The 16,893-nt window shown below is 46.8% G+C and overlaps 2 protein-coding genes across 2 annotated transcripts in view; one reads left to right on the plus strand and one right to left on the minus strand.

The window, feature by feature from the left end:
• Positions 1–4,512, plus strand: part of MTBP (MDM2 binding protein) — a 56,721-nt gene extending 52,209 nt beyond the window's left edge. The window contains exons 21-23 of the mRNA XM_015412025.1: positions 1,942–2,055; positions 3,932–3,997; positions 4,388–4,512. Of these exons, the coding sequence (XP_015267511.1) occupies positions 1,942–2,055; positions 3,932–3,997; positions 4,388–4,426 (219 nt within the window). The 3' untranslated portion in view covers positions 4,427–4,512. The remainder of the gene's footprint in view (positions 1–1,941; positions 2,056–3,931; positions 3,998–4,387) is intronic.
• Positions 4,513–7,134: 2,622 nt separating this feature from the next.
• SNTB1 (syntrophin beta 1) overlaps positions 7,135–16,893 on the minus strand; it is a 160,412-nt gene continuing 150,653 nt past the window's right edge. The window contains exons 4-6 of the mRNA XM_015412026.1: positions 15,397–15,593; positions 11,834–12,024; positions 7,135–10,055 (exon numbers count right to left, since the gene is read on the minus strand). Of these exons, the coding sequence (XP_015267512.1) occupies positions 9,963–10,055; positions 11,834–12,024; positions 15,397–15,593 (481 nt within the window). The 3' untranslated portion in view covers positions 7,135–9,962. The remainder of the gene's footprint in view (positions 10,056–11,833; positions 12,025–15,396; positions 15,594–16,893) is intronic.

Raw genomic sequence — 16,893 nt, forward strand, 5'->3', positions numbered from 1 at the left:
TATCCTCAGCATGGTGCCCTGTTTCCCCTAGACCCTCATGCTCCCTGACAGCAGCGGGGCTGCCAGATCCAGAGTGGGACGTAGCTAACAAGTCCCCGAGAGTCTTTTCTGTGTGCCTAGCTGACTGTCTCTGCTTCTCCAGGTCAGCCACCTTGGCCTCAAGGGAGCACACACGTTCCCTGAGAACCAGGAGCTCCTTGCACCGAGGACACACCCAAGACTTCTGCCCAGTGGGCAGATAGTCATACATGTGACACTCGGTGCCAAACACTGGATAGCCCCCAACCCCCTGCTGGCATTCTGGCTTCATAATTCTTTTAAAATAAAACAATATAATCCCCCTTTTAAACCCTTGGTATTTATGTGGTTTTTGTTATCAAAGTCAAATTATTTTACGGGAAAGACAAAGAGCTCGTGCCTCTGGCAAGGTGCTTCCTTAAATAGAGGCCTCCCCCAGCAGAGGTCAGGCAGCAGCTATTCAAATTCAAATTCACCCAGGCACTCAATCACAGGCAAAACAATGCCCCTTCCACTTCCTCTCAATTACAGGCAATCCCAGTCAAACAATGCCCGTTCCTCTCCCACACTCAATCAGCCAGGACTCTGCAAGAACTCTAAGTGCTTCCACACACTGCTAAACACAGTTTTCCCACAAAATATCCTTAGCTGAATTCTCTCAGCTGAAAGCAAGTAAAAGAAACCCACTCACCTCTCTCACAGCTCTCTCTCCTGCTCCTGCTCAGAGCTCACATGTAACATACAGGAATTCTTGAACCATGACTGGTTGCAGCTGTCATGGATTGTCTGTGGGTAATGTTTTGCTTGTTTATTTAGTATATTTCTGCCCTGCCCTTTCTCGAGGGAGGCCCAGCTCTTCACGTCTTCATTTATTCTCCACCACACCTCAAAAAAGGTATTATAGCATTGGGAAAAGTGCAGAAAGGGGCAACTAGAATGATAAAAGGGTTGGAACACTTTCCCTATGAAGAAAGGTTAAAATGCTTGGGGCTCTTTAGCTTGGAGAAACGACGGCCGAGGGGTGATATGATCGAGGTTTATAAGGTTATGTGTAATATAGAGCAGGTCGAGAAAGACATACTTTTCTCCCTTTCTCACGATACAAGAACTCGTGGGTACTCCATGAAACTGCTGAGTAGTCGGGTTAGATCAGATAAAAGGAAGTACTTCTTCACCCAAAGAGTGATTAACACATGGAATTCACTGCCACAGGAGGTGGTGGCAGCCGCAAGCATGGACGGCTTCAAGAGGGAATTAGATGAACATATGGAGCAGAAGTCCATCAGTGGCTATTAGCCACAAGGTATAGATAAGGACTCTCAGTCTGGGGCAAGTGATGCTCTGTATTCTTGGTGCTGGGGGGAGGGGGGCACTGCTGGACCTCCTGATGGCACCTGGTATTTTTGGCCACTGTGTGACACAGAGTGTTGGACTGGATGGGCCATTGGCCTGATCCAGCATTGGCTTCTCCTATGTTCTTTTTTTTTAAAATTTTATTAATAACTTTCAACGAACATACAACAAATGTGCAGTTACACTACAATTTTTAAGACAGATATCCGAACCATAACAACAACAACAAAGAACAAAAACCAACCATTCATTAAAATGAAAATCTCAACTATTATTCACTTCTCCGTTTTATCCTCCCTGCGGGCAGGTTAGGCGGAGGGAGCGTGGCTGGCCCAAGGTCACCCGGCATGTTTCGGTGGCAGAGGGAGGATCTGAATGTGGCTCTCCCAGACCCTAGGCTGATGCCGTGACCATTACACCATGCTGGGTGTCACATTAGCTATTTAGCAGGGTTGATCTGAAAATTGTTCCTTTTTGATGTCATTCTAGTCAGAAGAAAATCTGATCTAGAATCGATGCACATCACCTATTGGGCCACAAGCCATTAAATACACCTGTGTTTTCTCCAAGATGCTGAAGGAAGTGGTGAGTAAAACCCTCCAGGCACATGGCATTGCTGAAGACCACAAGTGCTTCACTACCTGCAGCCAGCGTCTCTTTGAGATATCCAAGTTCTATTTAAAGGTACCCGTGCTTGCTCTTCATCGATCCATTGCATTTTATACCCTGTCTTTTTTTCTTTTGTGGGACTCTCGGTGGGCTGTGTGAGGTGGAAGTCTGGGTGCCTTCTGCAGAGTTCCCCACCCAGGCACTAGCCAGCCCTAGATCTGATTAGCTTCAGCGAGGTTGCTGTACCGTGTGCCCTTTGGCCATATCCTGGGACCCAGCCTTGGGAATAATAGTTTTTATGAATGGTAAAAGCTCAAGGCTGACAAGGGACGTCTGGGATGGATTTAGCAAAGTGCTTGCAAGCTCCTTTTAGCACGCCGGCAGCACTTCTTTTCCCCGAGTGACAACATGCCTCCAGTTCCTCAGGCTTTTACACTACAGATCTGCAAGTGGCCTTTCTTCACTAAGAGGTCATCTCGAAGGAGCAAAGCTTCACGGCAGTTGCGTTGTCTCTCCTTGTGGAACACTTGAACCACCCGCATCTCCATAAGGGGATGGCCATTGCTTAATCTCATAGCAGAAGCCCGCCAAAGGTTAGGGTGGCGCAGGGCAGATGTGAGCCCAATTCAGGCCAGAGTTTCAAGCTAATTGCTCCATCAGGGAGCAGATGTGTGCCTCCTTCACACTGTACCAGCTGAACTACATTAGTATCACAGTAGGATGTATGGTGGTGGGTACCTGTCTGCCTGTAGTCAAGACTTAATCGAATGCATACACTCTGCAGCTAAATCTCAAGGCCGTTTTATGTAATACACTGGTCCTGTGTCTGCTTATTTAGCCACAAGGTATAGATAGGGGCTCTGGGGCAAGTGATGCTCTGTCTTCTTGGTGCTTGGGGGGCCCAACAGTGGGAGGGCTTCTAATGTCCTGGCCCCACTGGTGGACCTCCTGATGGCACCTGGTATTTTTGGCCACTGTGTGACAGAGTGTTGGACTAGATGGGCCTTTGGCCTGATCCAACATTGGCATCTCTTATGTTCTTATGCTTGACGGGGAGCCATGAGCCCGTCCCCACTCTCCGATCAGTGTACATGTAAGATGGCACAGGTTTTCCAGCACCACGTCCACAAACAAAAGCCTTGTAAAATACATCATTGTGAAACATCCCCTAGACATAAGGAAATTTGGCAATTTGAGACATCTTGTAAAAATCTCCTTTGTAGATGTCAGTTCGAAAGTGCAGCTGAATGCCCGTCGTTGTGGTCTGTTGCATCAAATACAAAGCAGCATAAAAGTGTTTTTGAAGCTGGAAGATAAGAAGACTTCAGGCACCATTAGAGCATTTTTGCAGTCTAGCAGAGCTGCTGAACTTCAAGCTAGGATAATCATTCTGAACCACCCTGCAATAGTCACAGCTAAGCTAGCAGGATACTGAGTCCCAGAAAGGAACTCATTATGGTATTACTGGGAAAACTGTGGGATCAGTTGGTGAATGGTGGGTAAAGCCTCTTTTGTGGCTACCCACACTTGCAGTTTTGTGGCAAAGTGCTGAATCAGTACGAGTGGGCCATTAAGATAGTATCCAGAGAATGACTTGTATTACTGCAAGGGCTGAGCCAAAGTTGCTTACCTCATTTCTCTGTCTCTTTCATGTCTAAAGTTTGCCTCCTGTGTTTGGCAATCTGTCAGCGCCTGTTATGGAATTGTGTGTTGTTCCAAGGCTGCCATTCCCCTTCTTTGCTCCCCTTGTCCCTGGCCCTTTAAGTAAACCAGTCTTCTGCGATGCCCCATGTTTTTCTCCGTGCTGCCATAGGGATCACCTAGCAAAATGAGACTGAGTGGCAGTCTGGGCAAATTAAGGCCTGAAAGGATGAATTTTGGGGTGAATTTGTTCAGCCGTGTTGAATTTGCTACTTAACACGTTGGGTGAAGTCATGTACTTCATGTTTAGGATCTGAAAACATCTCGGGGACTCCTGGATGAAATGACTAAAGCTGCAAACAGCAATGTTAAACAGGTAACCATCTTACGCACGTTTTGTCTGTAAGTTACGTTCACTGTACCGGACAATATTGCAAAATGACAGCTGACACTTTATTATCAAAAGTTGTGTTGGTCTTTGTCAGATTTTGCATTCCGTGGGTTGAATCAGGCTACCTCATGGGGTGGGAAGGATCTGTGCCATGCCCTTTGACATTTGTTGCACAGTGATCTAATTGGTGCTAAATGTTTGTCCTTGCCCACAAAACACCTGCCGTGGTTTTGATATCCAGACACTTTGGGAAACAATGCTTAAATGCAGCTGTTGGCCAACTTTTTTTAACCTTTGAATTTCTCCTCTATTATCTCTAAACTATGTTTATTTTGTATGTTCATTTCTAATTACCTTTCTTGGGGTATTTTATAGGTGATTGAATGGGTTTTGGAAAAGGCCACCAAGAAGTGACACATGACAGAGACCTCGACGGTCTGCAGACAGACAGGGTTCGTTAAATGGACACGTCGCACGGAATGCCTTGTTACAGTAGAGCCCACGTGCCTAAAACCAACAGCATGTTCAGTGTGTTCTATGCGAAGACCTGAAATGTGAAGAGTTACACTGAAGTGAGCTACTTAGTATTTGTTATGTAAGCCTCTTGGCTATTTTGTGTGGCTTGTACAGGTTTTTATTCAGAGCAGTAAAAGCCAAGTATTGTAACTGTTGACAGCTTTATCTTTCTTCCTCTCCTGTCTGTATAATTTAAGAGGTGCTTAACTCTGTAAACAGCTCTTTTGTTGTTAACAAGCTAGCTGTAAAAAAAGGATTTTCCAGTAGGGGTGTGCAGTTTTGTTTAACCTGTATTTTTCAGTTCAGGTCTATTGAACCCGAAAAAAACCCACAGGATTTCCGAAAACTTCCGGATCTCGGTACTGGTTAAAATGGCTTCTCCTGCACTGCGATTTAAACTGTGCTGCAGAAGCTGGCCCCAGGATCCCTGTGCCGTGGGGGGGGTCTCTCCCTGCCGTTTGCAGAACCTGGCTGGGTTGCTGTCTCCTGCCGCCTGGTTTAAACCAGGTGGCAGGAGAAGGCAGCACAGAGCGGCAGTGGCAGGGCGCTCTCAGCTCCCCGCCACCCTGACTGATCTTTGGGCCAACTTCTGCAGTCCCTTTAGAGGGATGAAATATACCTGAAAAATACCAATAAGCAGGGCTTTTTTGTAGAAAAAGCCCGGCAGGAACTCGTTAGCATAACAGGCCACACCCAACAGCAGAAACTCATTAACATATTAGGCCACGCCCCTGATAGCACAACTCATTAGCATATTAGGCCACACCCCCATGTTACCAGAAGTCTGGTCATCCAGCCACACCCACCTTTTGTTTCTTATTTTGTTTACCTTGTTTGTATGTTCCCAGCCAGGGCTTTTTTTTTGTAGCAGGAACTCCTTTGCATGTTAGGCCACACATCCCTAATGTAGCCAATCCTAATGAGTTTCTGCTGTTGGGTGTGGCCTGTTATGCTAATGAGTTCCTGCTGGGTGTGGCCAACTCAGGAGCCAGCCAGAACTCCGTTCCTGTGCATACCTGCCCAAAAATAGCCCTGCCAATAAGATACTTTTCGGGTATATTTTCGGCTCGAGTAGACTCAGATGCACACCCCCATTTACCAGCTAGCAAACTCCTTCTGCATTTTGTTGGAATAACTGTCAAGGTTTGACTTGCTGTAGAATCCTAGTTGGAAGGTCATTCAATGGAACGTGCTTCTCAAACTCACACCAGGCACGCCCACAGATCTGCCCACAAGATCCAGTCTGTAGAGCAAAGAGGCACAGCCTTAGGGTTTCGAACAAACAGTTCCGGTTGCGAGTTCAGTAGGTAGCTTTTCCAATTAGTCATACATCTGGCATGTTTTTTTTTTTCTTCCAGGGCCGTCTGCCTCAATCAATATCCACTGTCCGTAATGCCTCAGGGCATAGTAAATGTTCTGGCTTCTGCTGTGAGGGACCACTCTTTTGTGTGTGGGGGGAGAGGGGGGGTTGTCGTGGTGGCATTAACTGTTTCTCGGTACACCAGAACCTGCTAAAATAGGATCATCTCCTCCTCTGCTGGTCATGAGCCCACAAGCACCCGAAGTGCCTCGGTGTGAGCTTTCTCGGCCCGAGATGGCTTAGCCATTCTCTCGTCCTGCCAAATGGCAAACACCACTTTACCACACAACAGGTGCAAGTGTGCTGAAGTGGTCATCTGGAACGGCTCAACAGCTGACATTTTACTAGCCTGGTGATAATTGTAGCACCGGCAGAAAATAGAGAGCACCCTCTCTGTTTGTGAGAGACCCAGAACAGCGTACAACTAATTTTTAGCACAGTACGTGCACGGTGGTGTAACCTGTTTGATGCCATCCAGATGTCTTCCTCTGAGATTGTGCTTCTGTGCTGGGGATATCATATTTTCTCAACTATTTATGTGCTCTCTCTTGTATTTTGGGAGGGGGGGCGGCCGCCCTTCCCCAGGAAAGCATACATATTGCTCATGTGGTTGTGTGATAGTTACTTCAACAAAGCATATATAAGCCATTAAGGCTTAACTGATCAACCGAGAATCACTGTTACCAAAGCTAACAGCTAGTCCTTGGTTTCATAGATTTCAGTAGGATTAAACCAGTGCAAATGGTCTCTGAATCAATGCTTTCAGTTTTTGACATATAACAGCCCTACTACTTGCTTCGTAAATTAATATTGCTTCACAAGTGTTCCGATAAATGATATTTTATTAAATATAGTATTTTCCTCTAAAATATAAATATTTTTAAACTAAACTCTTATAAATCTGGAGTAGCTCCATATATTCCATTCCATCATCCCCAGCCAAATAAGAGTCAGTCCAAAATCTGTATTTAATTTGTCTATAAATATATAATAATTTCTCTTTACAAACTATTTATTCACTTATTCTTCATAGTATAATCTGAGCACCGTAAATTACATGACATACTGTGTAATTTAACTGTTGGTAACTAATAGAGGAATTCTGATTATTTACAAGGCAGATATTCTTATCTATAACATTCCAGTGATTTTTTAAAAAAAAATATTTAAAGAAGCAGTACAATTTACATATGTATCATCTCTCCCTACAGTACACAATATTCTAGATTATTTGTAATTTCTGTCATTCAAATGTATTTTTTTAAAAAAACCCTTCCATTCATAGTTAATTAAGATGTAGGGAAGATTTCTTAATTCATGCAAGGCTGTTATCACTTAGGCTGGTAATTCTTTGTGTTAACTTTTTACAAATGGTAATTTGATCTGAAATGCCTACCATTTTTTAGCTGTCAGACACAGAGACTCTCATTCTCCCTGTAACGGAGGGGCTCCCTTCTTTCAAAGATGTCCCAGATTAATGGAGGGAGGAGATCTGTTAATATATTTCTTCTCTCCATTGAAGTGAATGTGGAGACCCATGTGCACGCAGACATTTTGTTTTAGAGCGCTGGATTACGAAAGCAGGTTTCTTAAACTTCCTCAAGATTACTAAAAATTGCTATAAGGGCTCTTGTTTTAGACCTTCTATGGAAGAGGGCGATTTTATATACCAGCCCAGTTTAGGACTGGGATATAAGTAATGCTCCTAGTCTTTTAACTGTGGTTAAGATGTGGGGTCTACATGCTTCCTTCCTATAGTACTGAATTCTCCTGCCCATTTTAAACTACTGCTGTGATTTACTCCATTACTGCTGCTACCCAAGTTTGCTCTTAACACAGTCGCAGAGTTGCTTTAGCAGCTTCAAATTCTGATCTCGAATCTCAGTTGAGAGACCCTGGCTTGTGTTACCTCTCGGACAACAGTCCGTGTGACACTGCAAAGCACTCTTTTGGCCATGGCTCAGAGATCAGAAATGCTGCACTTGTATCCGTTCCTCTATCCCCACAGGATCTGAACAGCTAGCACTAAAGTGTTTATGGATGGGAGGTGGGTGTGTCTTCTTTAGGGGAACAAAGATCTTTTTAAGGATTAGCATATACACAAAAATCACATCTCTCTCTGTTTGGTAGTGGTGGGGGGAAACATTAAATAGATTTATGTCTTGCTTCCAAGGAGCACAATTAAAATGAAACGAGAGAGTTCCTTTTGTGCCTGCCAGCCCAAGGACATCAAAGGTAGTTGTGTTCCAGAAGATCTGAAAGTGGATATTTGTAATACTGCAAAATCACTAGCTCCGGCCCTCCAATCATATAGTTTCTGCAGACAGTCTACCCCCCTGCTTTTTTTAAATGCCAGAAAGCAATTGGTGCATTCAAAGTCTTTCAAGCAATATCGCTGTCATACTGTACACCACTGGAAAATGACACTTCATGATAGGGAACGATAAGGCCTGGCTAAACCTGCCCCCCCTCCCCTTTCACCTGCCCTGTGAACCTTGACCCCTTAGATACCCCACCCCAGAACTTGTAAACTGGAACAGAGGTCCATCCAAGTTGCCCACCTCAACTTCCCGAACCTATGTGTGGGTCAGGACACACCGTAAGGGTGGGCTTGTCTCAGCAGCTATTCCTGCTGGGGTGGAAGGTCTCTCGTGTGGAAGCCAGTCCATAGGGGCAAGCTAGCTGGCCCTTCAGCCTAGGCTCGGTTCTAAACATGGCCTGTAAATGAAAACTGAATGCCAACAAGGGCTTTATAGATTTTCTTTCCCTTGCTGCTTTCACTGTAGTTCTACTAAAATGGTTAGCACTGCATCGTGCATCTCTGAATTTATTATGGAAGGTATTTAATGAATAAAGCCATTTTTTTTAAAGCAGCTTTTTAAATTTCACCAGCAGGATGAACACAGTAGCCTCTGAAGCCAAATGTTAGGAGTGGCTGGTGTGGACTTTTGTCCATCCTAAGTAAGGAGGACACTTGAGTCACCCTGTCCCAGATTCCTTGAGTGATGTCTGGCTTGGGGGTACTACCTTGCTGCTGCAGCAGGCTCCGGCTGTCCCCAGCCAACCCCAAACTATGCAGCGATCCCATGGCATTGGTGGACCACTGGGGAGGAAGGCGAGCACGAACACCTTGGGCTTTCAAGCCATTCTCACCTTGTGTGGCTCTAGCATCTAGGCAGCTGTTTACCTGGCCTATCAGTAGGAGAAAGGTGTTCTCTTCCTGCCGTTTTCTCAAAAGCGGAAGGTGGCTCGGCGGAAAAGCTGAGTGTCTCACTATTTCATTGGTCAGATCCGAGTAAATGCCTAGCGTATCCTCTCCTGTTCACTCAGCCCTTGCTCCCAAGCGTGGTGTTTCAAGCCTTCCTACTCTCAAAAGGATTCTGGTGTCATCCCTTTATGTGCCACAGAAACTCGACATGTTGCAGAGGAGTCTGGGCTGTGTTTTGTGACGTGCCATTTGTTCGTTCGGGCTGTTTCCTCTGCTCACCATAAAGACTGCATTTTAGAATGCACCCCATGCTTACTTGTGGCTGCACGTTGCACTGGAGGACCAGTTAAGTAGGGACAAGCTATCTCTCAGGGAAGCCAGGCCTCTGATGTTGGTCTTCTCTCTTGGGAGTTCTGATGATCCCAAGGAACCCCCAAATTCTTCAGAGCCTGGGTTAAAACCTACTGCTCTGTATCACTGACAAGAGGCACAGTTATGAATCTGAAATACTTCTATGTAGTCTTATATGATTATTCCTTCAATACTCAGTCTGCCGTTATTTATAGTGAGCTATGTTGTGTTTCCCACATTCCACCCCCCTTTTGCAAATCAGTGTTAGCTGAAGCGAATGTTCTTGCTCTCTCTGGTTTCCTTGATTATTCTTATTCCTTCTGCGTTTTTGTTGTTGTAACTGATCCAAGCACAGGGGCTGTGCCCCCCAACACGGCCGAAGTCCCTGCACAAAACAGTTATGCATGTTGCTTGCAGCTACGCCTGTGGCCAGGCTGTCTCTTGCAATTCAGATTAGCCTGGTAGCTCTTTGTTCCTATTTTTCTTCCGTGCAAAACCCCCTCAGTGGACAGAGTTCATGCTACCAGACCGAGTCTTGTAATCTTGGCTGAAAGGAAGGAATGAATGATGAACACGATTGGCTTTGGACAAGAGTGAAGATCCAGTTGCTGAAAATGAGAGGCAGAGAGAGAAAACGAGCTGTGAGTGAACTGGGCTTAAAAATCACCCGTGGAAGAGAAATTAATGTGTTTTTTTCCCCTTTATTCTTTTTAAACATCCAGCTCGTTGAAGAATTCTGCAGAGCTCAAAGGCCGCGTCATATTATTTTGTATCATATTATTTTGGTTGGTCTCCCTAAAAGCGTGGCTTTTGGTTTTGGTTTTTGAAATTTCTGAGCATCACTTAAATAGTATATGCCAGGTATCCTTAACCCTTTTTGAGAATGTGGGCCTCTCTGGAACTCTGACACGCGGCGGTGGACAGAACGACAAAACGGCTGCTGCAGGAGGCTGAGCCAACCACAACATTTCAGTGAGCAAGGCTACGCCTAACTCTCACAGTAAGCCTACAATGTTTAAAGCAATAGCTCTGCTTAACAGGATGCCTTTTAATAAAAACAACTGGCGGTCACCATGGCTCCCGTGGGCACCACATGGGGGGTACCCCTGCTATAAGCAAACCCACAGGTAGCATTTGTACATTACATAGGTGGGCTCACAGACGCAGGTAATGTGTAGCTTTTCTAAGAGAAGCCTTGGTCGCGTTGCATGTGGGGAGCTCCCAAGACTGCATGCATGGAGCCACTGTCCCTGCCCTTCTGCTACTGGTAGCTGTGGGCATCACAGCTAGTCCCCTAACAGCTGATCAGTACTTACTGATTTTTTTTCTAACAAGCGTATGACTGCCCCAGCACTTAGAATGGTCGGTAGAACTACACAGGTAGCCTTGTAAGTCTTTTCACAGCCAAGTTCCATCATTTCATGACTTTTTCACGACAGGTCCTTCCACCTGCTCAACTTGACATTAGATTGCTAGGACTGCGTCCGGATTAGTGATTTAGAGATAAGAAAATAACGGGGGATGGGGCGATTCTAGGTGTTTGGTTTAGTGAGCGACTGCAGAATGTGCAGAGGGCACAGAATTCCACTTCCCTGTAACCTCAGCTTTCCGTTTTACAAGCCAGAGATACCGAGGTTTCAAATGGCTGAAGAGTGAGTCTCAGTCTTTGCACCTACAGCTATCAAGACCAGAATAAAGAAGAAGGAGAGATTGGATTTATACCCCGCCCTTCACTTCCCGAAGGAGTCTCAGAGCGGCTTACAAACTCCTTTCCCTTCCCCTACCCACAACAGACACCCTGTGAGGTAGGTGGGGCTGAGAGAGCTCTTGACAGAAACTGCTCTTTTTCAAGAACAGCAATGCCAGATCTATGGCTTGCCCAAGGTCATCCAGCCACGTTCAAGTGGAGGAGTGGGGAATCAAACCTGGTTCTCCCAGATTAGAGTCTGCGCACTTAACCACTACACCAAACTGGTTCTAAAATCATACAAAATAGTAAACGTTGCCATATAACTTATGGGAAATGAAATAAATTAAAGAATGTTTGCTAACCCTACAACCGCACTGTCAAATAAGCTCCATTTGTATATACGGGTCTCAGAACTCCACCTTTTCTTGGACGAAAATCGGAGCAGCAGAGTTTTAATGTCTTCTCTGCAGAAGACACACGTGATCCTGATTATTTTCAGCCATGCCAGGAGCCCTTTCCTGAGGCTAGGTTTCTTGGCTTGGAATCTGACCTTCCCAATTCTTACCCTGCCTGACTCAGAGCACAGCTGTTCCCTGCACTACTGACTCACCCCTGTCCCTTTCACGGAACATTTTCACTTAGCAGATAGCAGGTGGCAAGAACCCACGTCCAAGGTTCAGCGCAAAAGTAACTTACAATTTCACTTTCCTTTCCTCCGAAGTCTAGATAAAGCATCCGGATCCCATCGTCCGAGGACATTTTTAGCTTCTCGTAAGGAAACTGTACAATTGTCTTGGAAAAGGCACCGTCTTGGGGTTCAGTTGCAAGAGAGAACCCATGGTCATAATGGATGGTCAAACGGCACTCTTGGTTCTTGTAGGTACAAGCTGAAGAAGCAAGCAGAAAAGGAGAGCGGATTTAGAAACAAAAGTAATACACAGGAGGCTGACCCTTTTCGGCAAGGACTGGAACCGGTTTGACTCCAGTGAGAACTGTGATGCCAACTCTGCCCTGTGTCAGAGAGACTACCCATTTCCTCCTCCCCCCTTCTAAGTGGATGGTGGGAAATTATTCTACCTCCTTTGAAAGGGTTACAGCCCTGCGACCCCAGTCCAGCTATGCGCTATACCCAAATCAAGATCTTGTGTTTGGAAAGATCTGCACCAACTTGTCCATCTATGTGTCTTTCTACCCAGCACATTTTTATCCTGTACTCCCTGCAAGCCAGTTCAGGGTGGTGCATCTTCCACATTTAATGCCCACAACAAGCCTGTGCGGAAGATGAAGCTGAGAAAACGACTGGCCCAAGATAACCCACCCAAGTGAGCTTCATGTTAGAGTGGAGGTCTGAAATTGGGGATCCTAGACGCACACCGTAAACCGCTGTGCCACACTACCAAATAACTAGATGTTGGTTTATGGACATTCCCTTTGCTATGAGTCTTGTTTGGTGTAGTGGTAAAGTGCACGGACTCTAATTTGGGAGAACCGGGTTTGATTCCCCACTCCTCCACTTGCACCTGGCTGGATGACCTTGGGCAAAAGCCATAGTTCTGATAAGAGCTGTCCTTGAGAAAAAAAAGCAGTTTCTGTCAAGAGCTCTCTCAGCCCCACCTACCTCACAGGGTGTCTGTTGTGGGGAGGGGAAGGGAAAGGAGTTTGTAAGCCGCTCTGAGACACCTTTGGGTAGTGAAGGGTGGGAGTATAAATCCAATCTCTTCTTCTTCCTTGTGTGATACAGTTCTGTATTCTTGAGAACTTCATACAATGGTGTGCTAGACTGAATAGGACCACTGTTCTATCTAGCTGACAATGAATCTCCAGGGTCTCAAGCAGAGAAAGAGCTCCTTCAACTGCCATCCTTTTAAATGGAGATGTCAGGGACAACCTGGGAACTCCTGCAGGCAAAGCACGGACTACGAGATTGAGCCACAGCTTTTCCCCCTGAAAATAAAGTTGTTCTATGTATGTACATCATAAAAATCTTCCCCGTTGTACTACAATGTTGGTTCCTTTCTCCCTCACCCGCTACATGCTCAAGGGTTTCCTCTGAATACACCAATATTAAATCACATCTTTTTTTTCCATCTAAGATCCAAATGGATGACACTGCTTTCCAAATACACACATTCAAAGAGAGTGCTTCTCCAAGGAGCAACAAGCAAAAATGGCACAGAAAGTCTCTGAAGAGTATCTCCAAGGCTTAATCACACCAATCTCAACTCTCTCTTGGGTTTTGATGCTTGCCAGACTCTCCCCCTAACTGAGGGAGGTTGCGTTGGGCTGTAAACTCGCCCAAACTGTCAAAAGGAGCCCCCGTCCACCCTGCGCGATTGCAAGGTGCGTCAAATCGCCATTTTCCCCCAACCGGAAGCCTGTGCGTGTGTGTGTTAATTAGTTCCCCTACTAACTGGAAACAAGCTCCAATAATTGGCAACCTTGACTGAACATCAGCAGGATTAGAGGAAAAACTTGGGAAGTAGGTGGCACTAAACGGTAGTTGGATTCAAATGGTTGAAACCTGGGGGGAAGCCTCAACCCTACCTGGTTTCCCACCGTTTTGTACAGGAAGTCCTACCAGTGTATGCCAGGACATATCTTGTATAGTGTGTACAGTGATGGACTTGGACTCAGAGACTGGAGATCCAATCCCTGCTCTGCCATGAAGCCTGGGCCAATCACCACCTCTCAGTCTAACGTACCTCACAGGGTTGGTGTAGGTGGGGGAACCAGGTGTTCTGCCCTGCGCTCCTTAGAGGAAGGACAGGATAAAAAGAGAAGTGCGGTCATGATGAACAAAGAATCCGTCTTGGGCCCAGCAACACATCTCAGTGCCAAAGCAGGAGCAGCTGGGAAATGAACTGAGCCTCTCCATGTCCTGGTGAGGCACTCAGAGCTACGAAGTGGAAAAGGAAGGGGGCTGTATTGTCTTCCTGCCACACACACACAGAGACATACACAAGTGCATGCAAAATTGATTCCTCCCCATTTGCCTTGGCTATTACCAGGCCAAGCCTAGATCTTTGCCTGGCCAAGACCCAACTTCGGGTTTCACTACAGCTTTCCGGTCTTGTTTCTGGTGTCGCTCCTGCTGCTGCTCCATTTCACAACTCGCCCCTCTTCAAGCTGCCAGCTTGCCTGCCTGCACTCTCAAATCTTCCACTTTCAGACGGGTTTCTTCACTTAACCCCCAACTCTCCATAGAGCAGGGATCCCTGACATGGCGCCTGGGCACTTGCCGACACCTTTCCTGGCGCCTTTCAGGAAGTGGGTGGGACTAGATGGGATTTTTGCCCAGCAGGGCTTCTGATTGGCTGCGCAGTTTAAAAGGCATCCTGCTAAACAGAGCCTGTGCCTGAGATGTTGAACAGCAGCTTATCAGAGTTCTATATTACCTCACTCCCTGGTATTATGTGGTTGGCTCCACTGCCTGTGGCAGCCATTTTGTGACTGGGCCTGCTGCCCTGTGTCGGAATCCCAAAGGTGCCTACAAGCTGGAAAGGGCTGGGGACCTCTGCCTGAGCCTGCCTCTTGCTTGTTACACTCCAGGCCCTCACGTGAACTCCATACCTAACCCTGCCGGGCTCAGATAATCCAGGCCAATCAGTTAGGAAAGGAAGAAGAAGAGGAGATTGGATTTATACCCTGCCCTTCATTTGGAGTCTCGGAGCAATTTACAATATCCTTTCCCTTCCCCTCCCCACAACAGACACCCTGTGAGGTAGGTGGGGCTGAGAGAGCTCTGAGAGAACTGTCCTTGAGGGAACAGCTCTGAGAGAACTTGTGACTGGCCCAAGGCCAACCAGCCGGCTGCATGTGGAGGAGTAGGGAATCAAACTCGGTACTCTAGATTAGAGTCTGCTGCTCTTAACCACACCACTAAACTGGCTCAAAGGGGGGGGGCTTCCAGAGAGCAGGCCTGTTTTGCAGTGGCTCCTTTATAGAACACTCTTTGCTTGCCTGAGCATCTTTAGTTTCAGGCACTGGGTTCAATCGTTTTTTTATTTTCTCGGGCTTTTAGTTGATCTTGTTGGTTTGTTGTCATTCTGTGATTGTTTTCCCTCTCCCCCTTGGGCAATGCCGTTCTTTGGCCTTGCTCCACCGGTTCTTGTGAATGCTGATGAAAAGCCAGTGCTTTTGAAACTGGTGACTGAACTCAAGAGAAGCAGGAACAGAGACAAAGCGCTCGTGCCCGCCGCTCTCCCTTGGGAGTAGCAGCTGAAGAGCTCTGCCAGAGTCTCTCTGGGTTTTTGACTCACCGGTTGCGATTTCCGTGGTCAGCTCCGCTGCATTGTGGCAGCCCTGAACTATGCTGCGGGTCCACAGAGACAGGTCCCTGCTCGTCTCCGTCCTAAAGAGGTGGGTCTCGATCCCTTGCCGCGTTCCTGTGCGAGTGGCGAAGGAGACATCTGTCCCAGGCTGCGGAGAGCTCTTCACCGGACCTGAATGCACTAACCTGAAGACAAGAAACAGAAACAAGAAGCAGTAAACTGTCTGACGGCGGGGTGGGGGTGGGGAGATCCTCCGAGATGAATGAATGAAAGCAGGAAGGGCTGAAAAAGGAGAAGGCAGAAGTGGCTCTGAGTCCAGGTTTGTTTATTCTGGTGGTCGGCAATTACGCAGTCCCTGGGCCAACTCTTCCTCCTAGAGAGGTCCCATCTGGGCCCCAGCAGCCAACCCGGAAGCAAAAGACGGAGCATGTGGTAGGATATAAGAGATACGAGACTTTATTCTATTCCCTTCTCAAAAAGACCCTTCAACAAAGCTTCCATGTGGCCCATCAGAGTATACCCGGGTACGTGAGATGAAGCTCCAGTTCAGAATGCAGACTCCCCCGGGTGCAAGGGGGAATGCTGCCAGGACAGCGGCTCTCCATCACCCAAGTCTGGGCTTGCAGAAGGCCCCATCAACAATTCAGTCAATTCAGGGTACAACTAAACCTTACAGGCTTTCTAGGGACCGATGTACCTAGTAGTTTTCAAACAGCCTTCCCAGGAGTGGTGGCGGTTTCTTGGGGGTGTCTACTGGGGTTCCAAAATTATGAGGAAAGACTAGAGCACGGGGTTTCTCCAAAGGATGTGCTGCCCTCCCGCTACTAATCTTCACCTGCAGCGTATAGTTGCAGGGGGTGCTAGGTGCAGGGCCGGCCCCAGCTTATTTTGCACCCTAGGCGTGGATCCCTTCTGGCGCCCCCCCCCCCGCGTCTGCCATTTTCAAAAATAAATGCATTTTAGGAAGAATGAAAAACACAAATAATCAAGAAACTCAGAGTACGGGGCCAGGTGCAGTTTGGCACCCCTAAGGGCTGGCCCGCTCTAGGCGATTGCCTAGTTCACCTAGTGAGTGAGCCGGCCCTGGCTAGGTGTGTTTTAAGACTGATGGCACTTCCAGGAAGAAAATGCATGACCCAGAATGTGTCCCAGAATCCTCTGCACAGAATGGGGCTTCTGGATCTGGCAGTGATGCCTCTCCTACTGATTTTCATCGGCAACCTCCCAAGACAACTTAGGCTGCACTCTCACACAGACGAAATAATCCACTTCAGTGCACTTTCCAACTCGAGTTTACTGTGTGAACTGGCAAAATCCAGTTGGAAAGTGCACTGAAAGTGGCTTATTCAGTGTGTGTGTGTGACCGCAGACTCACTTTACGCACTGCATTTCTAAATATACAATTCATGTTTTAATGAAGGCCTTTTAGTGCGTCAACACAATAGACAAGGGTGTCATACGCGTGTACTCCTCAGGGATTTGCTA

The sequence above is a fragment of the Gekko japonicus genome, unplaced genomic scaffold (assembly GCF_001447785.1).
Source record: "Gekko japonicus isolate JY-2015 unplaced genomic scaffold, Gekko_japonicus_V1.1 scaffold906, whole genome shotgun sequence".
Classification (NCBI taxonomy): domain Eukaryota; kingdom Metazoa; phylum Chordata; class Lepidosauria; order Squamata; family Gekkonidae; genus Gekko; species Gekko japonicus.